Source organism: Cetorhinus maximus, chromosome 3, assembly GCF_964194155.1.
Source record: "Cetorhinus maximus chromosome 3, sCetMax3.hap1.1, whole genome shotgun sequence".
Taxonomy (NCBI): domain Eukaryota; kingdom Metazoa; phylum Chordata; class Chondrichthyes; order Lamniformes; family Cetorhinidae; genus Cetorhinus; species Cetorhinus maximus.
In genome coordinates this window covers 195431181-195444466 of record NC_135881.1, presented here as the reverse complement: position 1 = coordinate 195444466, position 13286 = coordinate 195431181, and the positions used below count along the sequence as shown (strand labels likewise).

The 13286-nt window shown below is 41.0% G+C and overlaps 1 protein-coding gene across 3 annotated transcripts in view; it reads left to right on the top strand.

Annotated features, from left to right (window-relative positions):
- lztfl1 (leucine zipper transcription factor-like 1) overlaps positions 1–13286 on the top strand; it is a 48552-nt gene that overhangs the window by 539 nt on the left and 34727 nt on the right. For 2 of the 3 annotated variants that reach the window (XM_078539540.1, XM_078539541.1), the window contains exon 2: positions 10357–10481. In XM_078539540.1, the coding sequence (XP_078395666.1) occupies positions 10357–10481 (125 nt within the window). Of the gene's footprint in view, positions 1–10356; positions 10482–13286 lie in introns of those variants that run through there. The other variant, XM_078539542.1, reaches the window with a different exon arrangement.

Here is a 13286-nt window from a genome sequence, read left to right as displayed (position 1 = left end):
TACACATACACACAATATATACACACAATATATATATACATACAGACACATACATACACACACAATATATACACATACACTATATACACACAATATATACACACACACTATATACACAATATATACACACATGCACACAATATATACACATACACAATATATACACATACACACAATCAATATATACACATACACACACAACATATACACATACATACACAACATATACACATACACACACAACATATACACACACACAACATATACACATACACACAACATATACACATACACACAACATATACACATACACAACATATACACATACACATAAACAATATATACATATACATACATACACAATATATACACATACATACACACACCCCTCTATATACACACACTATATACACATACATTCACACAAATACACACATACACAATGTATATACCCATACATACACACAATGTATATACCCATACATACAATATATACACATACATACACACACAATATATTCACATATGCATACATACATACACACAATACATACACATACATACACACAACATATACACATATACATACACACAATATATACACATATACATACACACAATATATACACGTATACATACACACAACATATATACATATACACTATATATACACAGTATATATACAAACACACACGATATATACACATACAATATATACACATACATACACAATATATACACACACAACATACACACTATATATGCACATACTATATACACACACACACATATATATCGTGTATATATACACTATACACAAACTATATATATATACATATACACCTACACAAATATCTATATACATACATACATAGTATACACACACATTTTATAAGCAAAATACTGCAGAAATCTGAAATCAAACCAGAAAACGCTGGAAATACTCTGGCAGCATCTCTGGACACAATATATACTCATATACATACATACACACACAATATATACACATATACCCCTCTATAACACACACTATATACAGATATACATACACACACACACAATATATACACATACACACTTTTCAGAGTGATGACCTTTCATCAGAGCTGGGAAGAGTTAAGGTTTTTAAGCAAGTGAAAGGGGGGAGAGAAAGAACAAATGAGAATGTCTGTGATAGTGTGGAAAAGAAAGAAAGATTTGCAGTTATATAGTTTTTCAAGCCCACCGGCGAGTCATAATGCTCTACACCCAATGATGCTCTTTTGAAGTGTGGTCGCTGTTGTAATGTGGGAAACGCAGCAGCCAAATTGCACACAGCAAGCTCCCACGAAAAGCTGTTTTTTGAGATACTGATGGAGGGATAAATTGGCCAGGACACCAGAGAAAACACCCCTGTTTTTCTTTGAAATAGTGCCACAGGATCTTATACTCCTCCTGAGCAGGCAGATAGGGCCTCTATTTAACTTTTCATCTGCAAAACGGCAACTCCGACAGTGCAGCACTCCCTCAACACTGCGCTAGAGTGTCAGCATTCATTTTTTGTGCTCAAGCTCAGGAGTGGGACTTGAACCTGGAAGCTTGTGACTGAGGCGTGAGTGCTACCTACTGAGCTGGAAATACTCAGTAGGTCAGGCAACATCTATGGAGAGAGAAGCAGAGTTAATGTTTCAGGTTGATGACCTTTCATCAGAGTGGGGAAAAGTTAGAAATATAATACGATTTAAGAAAGTGCAAGTTGGGGAACAGAAGGGAAATCAGTGATAGGGTGGAATTCAGGAGCGATTCAGTTACAAAAGAGCTGGTGGTGCAAGGCCAAAAGAAGTGGTAATGGAACAAGTAAAGAAACAAAATACGTGTCTTGAGAGGTGTGATGGGTAGAATGGTGACCAGCTGTCTTCCAAAAGCAAAAACGAGAGTAAAACCAAAACCTGCAAAGATATTGGAAACAAAATGGTGCTGAGATTATGATCTGAAATTGTTGAACTCAGTGTTGAGTCTGGAAGGCCTATGCAAAGGATGAGGTGTTGTTCTTATGAGTTTAAGTTGAGCTCCATTCGAGCAGTGCAGGAGGGTGAGTGTGAGAGCAAGGTGGAAAATTGAATTGAACTGTGTCCAGGATTGGGGGACCATGAAGCCAGAGGCTGGGAAGGGAAGATCTCCAGACAAGATGAGGTCAGTAACAGACCTGGAGACAATGGCTCGATGTTCGGTGGTGGGATCGTGTACAGCGAGAGGTAGGAGAACATATCGGAGAGTTGGCATCTGGCCTCTGCAAGGTCACAGTTGGTTCACTAGACAGCCCCACTTTTGTCAGCATATTTGATGACAATGTTGTGATTGAACCTCAGATAATGGAGTTCAGCAAGTTTCGAGGGAAGCAGGTTATATACATATTGTTTTGGAATTAGCAGTGCGTGGACTTGGTGAAAATAATGATGTGGCAGAGGTTGAAAGTTCAATCTCAAAAAGAGCTGAGAATGTTTTGCAATGTTTGAAGGGGATGGTAGATATTAGCGATCATTTAAGACTGAGATGAGGGAGGAATTTCTTCACTCATGGTTGTGAAAATTTGGAATTTGGCCTAGGAGGGCAGTGAATCCCGAGTCATTGAGTATATTCAAGGCTGAGGTTAATAGATTTTTGGGTACTAAGGGAATTTTGGGATATGGGGATTGGACAGGAAAGTGGAGTTGACGTAGATGATCAGTCATGATTTTCCTATGCCTGCTCCCTATTTCTTATATTCATTTAAATATCCTTTTAATAATTGTATATATCATTGGAATTGAAAGCTAGTCTCAGTAATGGTGACTATGACACTATCATCAATGTAAAACCCAACTGGTTCACTAATGCGCTTTAGGGAAGAAAATCTGCCGCTCTTACCTGATCTGGCTTCCATATGCACAGCAAAGAGGTTGACTCTTAACTGCCCTCTGAAATAGCCTAGCAAATTACTCAGTTCAAGCACAATTGGGGATGGGCAACAAGCGCTGGCCTTGCTGGCAATGCCCACATCTCATGAAAGAATAAAAAAAATTAAAAAGCTGTGCAGGTACATATTATTAATGAAGGTAACAAAATAGTAATTGATTGCTAACTGGAAGTGTTTGAATAAGTAATGGTGCATTTAGATACCAGAAGTTTAGGGCCACTGCAAAGTTAGTCTCTGGTTAGCCTGGAATTTTCTGCATTTTTGCACTTGGAGACATGCGCGATTGGAACACATCAAATGTGCGGACTAAAATATTACAGAATTTTGATGTACAGTACGAGTTGCGTGCATAAGTACAATATGCCTGAATCTCCTCAAATTTTTCTGATTGGCCATATATTCTTCACTTGAAATCAGCTTTACCTATAATATGGCCACATCCCCAATTCACAGAGCCTAATACTGTGATTATGCTTGCTCAGAAGTTCTCTTCAGATTACAACTAGATTTTCAGGTGCAACAGAAAGGAGTCAAATTGCTGGTGTAGTATTGCAATTTTCCTCACACCTATTACAAACATACGAATTAGGAGCAGGAGTAGGCCACTTATCTCCTCAGGCCTGCTGCGCCATTCAATAAGATCATGGCTGATCTGATTTTAACCTCATCCTAGCCTACCCCCGATAACCTTTCACCTCCTTGCTTATCAAGAAACTATCTACCTCTGCTTTAAAGATATTCAAGGACTCTGCCTCAACCACCTTTTGAGGAACAGAATTCCAAAGTCTCACAACCCTCTGAGAGAAAAAAATTTCCTCATCTTTGTCTTAAATGGGCGACCCCTTATTTTAAAACAGTGACCCCAAGTTCTAGATTCTCCCATCCTTTCCACATTCACCCTGTCAAGTCCCCTCAGGATCTTATATGTTTCGATTAAGTCGCCTCTTACTCTTCTAAACGCCAGTGGATACGAGCCTAGTCTGTCCAACCTTTCCCCATAAGATAACCCGCCCATTCCGGGTATTAATCTAGTAAATCTTCTCTGAACTGCTTCTAATGCATTTACATCTTTCCTTAAATAAAGAGAGCTATACTGTACTCAGTATTCCAGATGTGGTCTCACCAATACCCTGTATAACTGAAGCATAAGCCTACACTGTTCTTTCTATTTCTTTGAATGCATTTTACAGCAGCAGTGTAAGTTACTTTAAAAAAGTAAAAGCTTTTCTCCTATTGCATGTTGTGTCTTATATGCACGAATGATGGATAAATGAATTGAAATTTGAAGAAATATGATGTGAGTTTGGTGCTTCCATTGGACTCTGCTTCACAGGAAATTTGACATCGGCACACAGTGCAGGAATGGGTGCATTTTTGGATCTAACTTCCAGGTTGTGTCCATGGAAGAAGTTCCAGGCTAAGTAATATAAATCGGAACCTGCCCTGACTGGCACAAAGCAGAACGAGGCTCCTTTTCTTTCAAGCACAAACGTGGTGTCGTATTGAAGCCTGGCTCTAGATTTGGGCACTTTTGCACACTCTGCTCTAGCATTGGTGCAGAATTAAGTTGTACAGGTACTACAATAATGTAACGTCAGCCTAAGGGTGGCTGCAAGGAATCAGAGTGCGGCAATTATAATCACCCCAATTGTAGTAGTCATACTAAGGACAACTAGAAGGAAAGAGTGAACATTTAACCAATTTCATGGAAGTAATCAAGAACAGCTTTGGGGCAGCTTTCGAATTGTGTAGTGCATCAGAACTAACTAGTAACTTGGAAGTGGGAGAACGGTGATAAATGAAGGAAAAAAACAACACAATTGGACAGGACTTAAGCCAAGGAGTGAGATGAGGAAGTGGAGCTGGAAAACAAAGAAAAATGTAATTTGAAGATGGTTTTAAGGGATGTGTGAATAATGGATAGCCTTTTACTGAGACAACACTCCCACTCTGGTGCTTTTTTTTGTCTATTTTATCAATAATAATGTGGTCTCAGGTTCTCTGAATGTTTTCTCTTGCTCCTAAACTTCAGACATTACTTCTTTATTTACCTTCTCTTCCCTGCCTCCTCATTCACAGAATCACAGAATTTTAATGGCACAGAAGGAGGCCGTTTGGCCCATCATGTCTGCACCAGCTCTCCAAACTAGTGCCATTGCTCTGCCTTTTCCCCATATTCTTGCACATTGTTTCTATTCAGATAATCATCTAATGCCCTCTTGAATGCCTTGATTGAACCTGTCTCCACCACACTTCCAGGCAGTGCATTCCAGACTCGAACCACTCATTGTGTGAAAAAGTTTTTTCTCACGTCACATTTGCTTCTTTTGCAAATCGCTTTAAACCTGTGCCCTCTCGTCCTTGATCCTTTTATGAGCGGGAACAGCTTCTCCCTATCTACCCTGTCCAGCCCCCTCATGATTTTGAACGTCTGTATCAAGTCTCCTCTTAGCCTTCTTCTGTCCAAGGAGAACAGTCTCAACCTCTCCAATCTATCCTCATAGCTGAAGTTTCTCATCGAACCATTTTTATAAACCTCTTCTGCACTCTTTCTAAGATGTTCACACCCTTCCTTTAATGTGGCGCCCAGAACTGTACACAATATTCCAGCTGAGGTCTAACAAGTGTCTTATATAAATTCAGCATAACCTCCCTGCTCTTGTGATCTATGCCCCTATTAATAAAGCCCAAGATACTATATGCTTTATTAACTGCTGTCTTCACCTGTCCTGCCACCTTCAATGATCTATGCACATATACACCCAGGTCCTTCTGCTCCTGCACCCCCTTCAAAATTTCACCCCTTATTTTATACTGTCTGTCCATGTCCTTCCTACCAAAATGCATCACCTCACACTTCTCCACATTGAACTTCATCTGCCACCTATCTGTCCACTCCACCAACTTATCTATGTCCTCTTTTAAGTTCCACACAGTCCCCTTCGCAGTTCACAACACTCCCAAGCTTTGTATCATCTGCAAACTTTGAAATTGTCCCCTGCACACCAAGATCTAGATCATTAATATATAGCAGGAAAATCTAGGGTCCCAATACCCACCCCTGGGGAACTCCCCTACAAACCTTCCTCCAGCCTGAAAAGTACCCATTGACCATTACTCTCTGCTTCCTATTTTTCAGCCAATTTTGTATCCACATTGCTACTGTCCCTTTTACTCCATGAGCAATAACTTTTCTCACAAGTCTTTTGTGTGGCACTGTGTCAAATGCCTTTTCTGGAAATTCTGGAAATGAAGGCTTGCTTCACCATATCAAAAAGGGCAGTGGTCCTAGGACTGACCTCTGGGGAACACCACTGTATGCTCCAGTCACAACCCTCTGCTCTATGTCCCTTAGCCAATTTTGTATGCATGCTGTCCCTTTCATCCTGTGGGTTTCCTCCTACAACTTGCAGGCTTTTTAAACCTAACTTTGCTGTCAATTAATTACTACTTCTTCATTTACCTACTTGTTTCCCATATTTTTCAACTGTGTTGATGGGCCTTGACCAAGGTTCTTAAAGAACAACTGGAAAACAAATCCTTTTTAAGCAAAATAAACAAGAAAACTAACACCACAGTGCCTGGAAGTCAACTAGTCAACAACTTACCTTCCTTTATAATATTGGCCCTTGTTGGACAGTAATTTACATTTTTTGCAAATCAAGAATATAGTATTTGTTACCCACCACATTTGCTATTTATCAGATGACCAAATATAGATTAGCTGGCAGCCTTGCCAAGCAGCTCCATTTTGTCCACGACCATAATCTGGACTTCCTATGATTTGTCACTATGCAGCAGAATGTTTCGGCTGTTATTTTAAGACCTAAGGACCCTTTTAATGTTCCTGCGATGCCACTCAAACTTAAAGATCCAAAAAAAGGAATTGAAGGTTCACTAATGTCCTTCGGGGGAGAAAATCTGCCGTCCTTACCCATTCTTGCCTACATGTGTTTCCGAACCGACATCAATGTAATTGACTCTTAACTGCCCCCCTGAAATGGCCTAGCAAGTCACTCAGTTGTAGGTGCCTCACCACCACCTGCTCAAGGACGGTTAGGGATGGTCAATAAATGCTGGCGTTGCAAGTGACGCTCACATCCCAAGAACAAATTTTTAAAAATTGAAATTGTGGAATCTTACTTCTGCAGGTGGCAAATTGTTCCTGGAGGTTTTTTAAATGGTAATTTTTTTCCTTGCTTTTCCTTTCTGTCTTTTTCCCCTGTCTCTCAATCTAATCTCTTTATTTCACTTTCTTTATCTAACTTGACTCTATTTCACCTTATTTCCTTCTCTCTTGTTCACTCTTTCTTTCTCAATTCTTAAATTTCATCTGGTTAGAGTGGTAGCTTTTTGTTCATGTTGTTTACCAAGGTGTCAGATGCCCCATTAATCTCACTACTATTGCCTCACACTTCCAACAGTTCGTGGCGCAAAATTATTTGGAAAGGAAAGGTCAAGAAAGAAATTAAACTCTGTGTCCCACTCCAGCAAATTCTAGGTCAATATCTTGCTTCCCTCGTGGCCATGCTGTGGCACTTTCCTTTGAACCTTTAGTTATTTCAGACTTGATCTCAACCGTTTTTTTTCTCTCATTAGTGTCCCACTTTGTTCTCTTCTATTATTTATTTTGCATGCCTTGTTTTGTCCCATTGCCTTTTCACAGCCTGCCTGAGATGACCTTTGCGTTTCGTACAGCTCTTTTTACATTTTCCTAACTATAAAAAAAGTTAATGAGCTTTTAAACCCAAAAGCTGCCTCTTTGTAGCAACGTTTAGTGTTTCTGTACTCTTACCTTTTGCCTTGTTATTCATTCCCCTTTGTTTACTTCTGTCCTGTAAAGAGGTTGCCCTTGCTTTCTTTTCATTTACTGATTCAAAGTCTCTGCATATTTACTGTATCTTTTCACCTTTTGCTATGCTATGCATTTTGAGCCATTTTTTAACTCATTACTAGATGAAGCCATGAAGGTAGTCCAGTAGTTGCAGTTTATTTGGATTTTTGGAAAGCAATCAGTAAAATGATGCATTTCAGCCTTTTAATGAAGAATTCTAATGTGTGGAATTAACAGAAAATTGGCCAGAGTATTGAAAATTCTTGATGGGAAGAGGCAATGTAAAACTGTTATGACCGGGTGAGGAAGAATGAACTGGCTCCCCCTCGGTTGGTTGCAACAAAGGTTTGTTTAGAATCCCTTCCCCTGTGGATGCCTTTTCCAGTCCAGTATTTACTTTTAACAAGGAGCCAATCAAACCAGGCTTCCTTAAGCCAAAGAAAGAGTAAGTTTATTAGTCACTAAAACCCAAGGGAAAATAATAAAAGATGCAACACACATTCACACAGATTAGAAAAGAAAGATAAGAGTCCAAATAAAAGTTAAAAAGAATATACGAATAAGTCCTTGGCTTGTCCGTGAGGCATAGATGGTGGTACTTTGTGGTTGTTAGGTGATTTCAGTAGAACTCTGGCGCTGACTTTGGCAGTTTCACAGTCTGCTGGAGGCACTTGTTGGCTTGTCCCCAGAGGGACAGATGACCTGCTTGTCTCTGCGAGAGTGACCAAGGAGGCTGTCCTGTTTCTCCCTTCTTGCTGTCTGACTGCTAAAACGTACATGCTTCCAGCAAGAGAGAGATCCTGCTTTTCTCCAGCAGTACTCTTAGAAGACTGGTGTTTCTTCTTTCTTCCCTCTGTTTGTCTTAAATTCACTTGTTTTCAGCAAGAGAGAGAGAGAGAGAGAGATAGACACAGACACAGACACAGAGAGAGGGGGAGATGCCTTTTTGCTTCTTTGTCATTGTTCTCCTGCTCCCCCTAACCCTGGTTTTCAGAGCCAGTTTTAAATATATTTCTCTGTGTTTTCTCAGAAGGTAAATAGGCATGTCTTGCATCCAAAGTCCCAGAAACTTTTCTGACACATTCTGAGATATAAATCAACAGGAGATGGTTTTTGGATGCCTGATAGGATGTGGCTGGCTGGAGAGTAGGTTCTATTGTCTTTACAGAAACACTGATTTAAAAGTCCAGCCTTTTGCATTTCATATGCCTTCCTTTCAAGTGTCACTGTTTGAAGTGAGCCTTGACATCTCTTCAGGTGCAAAATTTCATGCAACTTCTCAGGACAGTTTGTCAATACAATTCACATAGGAACTTTCCAGAAGGGGTCCCTTTACAGTATCAGATATCTTTTGATCAGTGTCTTTTCTTATATATTTTTAAAAAGGTTTCTTCAATACGTTTGTGGTGAAGTTGTAGGTTGTGGGTCGTTCTCACTCTGACATCGTGTTGGCTGTCGTGATAAAACGCTCTGGCTGGTGTTGGGCATTGTTGACCTGTCAGACTTGATCCTGGTTTTCTGCTTTTCACTGTTTCATGAACCATCTAAAGGAGAGTTTGCCTATTATATATTGATATAAAAATTGGTAATTACATTAAACTATATTGCCGAGCAACTATCATATCTGAGGTTGATGAGATTCTAAAGGATCTCGGCCAGTTGAGACAATGGATTGCGGAATGAATGACAGATAAATCTTAATGTAGAAAAATGTACTGTTGTGCAAATTGGAAAAGAAAATTTGAAACATGGACATGTTCCATTCGGCAAAAGTGGCAAGAGATTTCAAAACAATAAAACATACGTGGTAGTTATGCGACTAATTAAAACGGACACATATAGATAAAAATGATCAAATCCTTAGCCTATTTTCCAAGCAACCATTATAATTAACAATGTTATGCCATGTTAAGTGACCAGTCAGGTAAATTATGTAGGAGTCTAACAATTTTCCTCCTGATGTCTTAATAATTGCACCTCATGGTGTGGTACTGAGCCAATTTTGATCTATGCTCTGTAACAGGTTGGGTAGTCTCACTCTACGTTGCATTGAGGCCGCTAGAATGGCTCTTGGTATCGCATGGTTAATGCTGACAAATAGCAGTCACATTTGGCCATGGCTGTGGGTGCTCGTGAAATTCCAATGAACTCCATGTACTCAGTTTTGAGACTTGAGTTGAAGAGAGGAGTGTTGAAAGGGTGAAAAGTCTGTATAGCCTGTAAATTGGTTACAAAAATCAGACTTGGCTTTCACCATTTCTGTTGATGTAGAAAATAATATATCCAAGCAGCGAACATTGATAGATTAGTTGAGGGGAGAGTTATTGGAGCCCATGGTTGTGAGGGAATTGAATTCGGTCATTTGCACTCCTAGAATTGATAAATGCTCGGTCAGTATTCACGATGCAGTTATTGGGATTCCTGACTAAACATTAATAACATTAAAGAAAAACAAATTGGTGATCAGGTTGATAGTTCTTTCTAATGATTTGAAACTCTGTTTTCAGTTTTCACATTGAAACAAGAAATTTGTATTGAATATTGCTTTGGTTATTTAGTAAATTAACTGTCTGCATTTTTCCCTCAGGCTGAACTGGGGTTAAATGAACAGCATCAGAGCGCAGTGATCAACTACATGCGCTTTGCTCGTTCAAAAAGGGCACTAAGGCTGAAAACTGTAGACTCCTGCTTTCAAGATCTGAAAGACAGTAGGTGAGTATCACTTCAATGGGCTGCTAGCATGAAGAATTCACGAATTACTGATCTGACATCATATGTGATTGCTAATTAGCTCACAGTTGGCAGGGTCTGCAGATGCAAAATATTCACCACCATCATGATATTTTAAAAGGTGTGACACTAGAAGTTTGATAAATATAAACAAAGCATGATTTTGATCTTTTGTGGTTATCAAGATAAAGGACATCTGGGAAACAGAATATTTTTACAATTTATGGGCACCAAGTGCCAGTTTCAATTTTCTGACACATCAGGTACAGCATGACAGTGTAAGACCCCTTATCTTATAGCCCAATACCATACTTTAACCTTGGAAAAATATTTTCTTCTGTGCTGGTTTTCTATTTTCCTCATTTTTCTTTGCCTTCTGGCTGAAATCCCCAATTTGCACCCAGGATAGACATTTTTATGTTGTTAACTAATATATGTGGAGTCATTTACTGTTGTGTAACCCCTGAGAAAGATTTTTAATTGCTCCTCCTTACTGACCATGCAACATATCTGAATATGCGGCTTCTTTTAATCTGTTTCAATCTGATGTTGTGGGCAGAATCTTAGCATGTGATGGGTGGGCAGGTTACAGTGCAGGCAGGTGGTTAAATCTGCAAAAATGCTGGCATGTCAGAAACTCGACCTGATCCCTCTCGCTTCCATTTTTAACCCGCATATGTTTGAAGATGCATGGGAAACCCCGATGAGTCTGTCATTTGAATATATTAAGGGGGAGGCGATGGTGTAGTGGTATTGTCGCTGGACTGGTAATCCAGAGACCCAGGGTAATGCTCTGGGAACCCGGGTTTGAATCCTGCCATGGCAGATGGTGGAATTTGAATTCAATAAAAATCTGGAATTAAAAGTCTGATGATGACCATGACACCATTGTCGATTGTTGTAAAAACCCATCTGGTTCACTAATGTCCTTTATAGAAGGAAATCTGTCATCCTTACCTGGTATGGCCTACACGTGACTCCAGACCTACAGCAATGTAGTTGACTCTTAAAATGCCCTCTGAAATAGCCTAGCATCCACTCAGTTGTAACAAACCGCCAAAAAGTCACAAAAGGAATGAAACCAGACAGACCACCCGGCATCGACCTAGGCACTGGAAACGACAACGGTAATCTCAGCCCTGTCATCCCTGTAAAGTCCTCCTTACCAACATCTGGGGGCTAGTGCCAAAATTGGCAGAGCTGCCTCACAGACTAGTCAAGCAACAGCCTGACATAGTCATCTCACAGAATCATATCTTATAGATAATGTCCCAGACATCACTATGCCTGGGTACGTCCTGTCCCACCGACAGGACAGGCCCAGCAGAGGAGGAGGGACAGTGGCATACAGTCGGGAGGGAGTTGCCCTGGCAGTCCTAAACATTGGCTCCGGACCCCATGAAGTCTCATGGCATCAGGTCAAATGTGGGCAAACCTCCTGATTACCACGTACTGCCCTCCCTCAGCTGATGAATCAGTGCTCCTCCATGTTGAACACCACTTGGAGGAAGCACTGAGGGTGGCAAGGGCTCAGAACGTACTCTGGGTGGGGGACTTTAACATCCATCACCAAGAGCGGCTCGGTGGCACCACTACTGACCGAGCTGACCAAGTCCAAAATGACATAGCTGCTAGACTGGGTCTACGGCAGGTGGTGAGGGAACCAACAAGAGGGAAAAACATACTTGACCTCATCCTCATCAACCTGCCTACAGTAAATGCATCTGTCCACAACAGTATCGGTAGGAGTGGCCACCGTACAGTCATTGTGGAGACTAAGTCCTGTCTTCACATTGAGGATACCCTCCATCATGTTGTGTGGCACTACCACCGTGCTAAATGGGATAGATTTCGAACTGATCTAGCAACTCAAGACTGGGCATCCATGAGGCGCTGTGGGCCATCAGCTGCAGCAGAATTGTAGTCAAACACAATCTGTAACCTCATGGCCTGGCATATCCCCCACTCTACCATTATCATCAAGCCTGGTTCAATGAAGAGTGCAGGTGGGCATGCCTAGCAATAACCTGCTCACTGATGCCTAGTTTGGGTTCCGCCAGGGCCACTCAGCTCCTGACCTCATTGCAGCCTTGGTTCAAACATGGACAAAAGAGCTGAACTCCTGAGGTGAGGTGAGAGTGACTGCCCTTGACATCAAGGCCACATTTGACAGAGTGTGGCATCAATGAGCCCTAGCAAAACTGGAGTCAATGGGAATCAAGGGGAAAACTCTTCGCTGGTTGGAGTCATATCTAGCACAACAGAAGATGGTTGTGGTTGTTGGACGTCAGTCATCCCAGCTCCTGGACATCACTGCAGGAGTTCCTCAGGTAATGTATCGGCCCAACCATCTTCAGCAGCTTCATCAATGACCTTCCTTCCATCATAAGGTCAGAAGTGGGGATGTTCGCTGATGATTGCACAATGTTCAGCACCATTCATGACTCCTCAGACACTGAAGCAGTCCATCTCCAAATGCAGCAAGATCTGAACAATATCCAGGATTGGGCTGACAAGTGGCAAGTAACATTCAGGCCACACAAGTGTCAGGCAATGACCATCTCCAACAAGAGAGAATCCAACCATCGCCCTTTGATGTTCAATGGCATTACCATCGCTGAATCCCTCACTACCAACATCCTGGGGGGGGTTACCATTGACCAGAAACTGAACTGGACTAGCCATATAAATACTGTGGCTACAAGAGCAGGTCAGAGGCTAGGAATCGTGTGATGAGTAACCCACCTCCTGACTTCCCAAAGCCTGTCCACCATCTACAAGTCACAA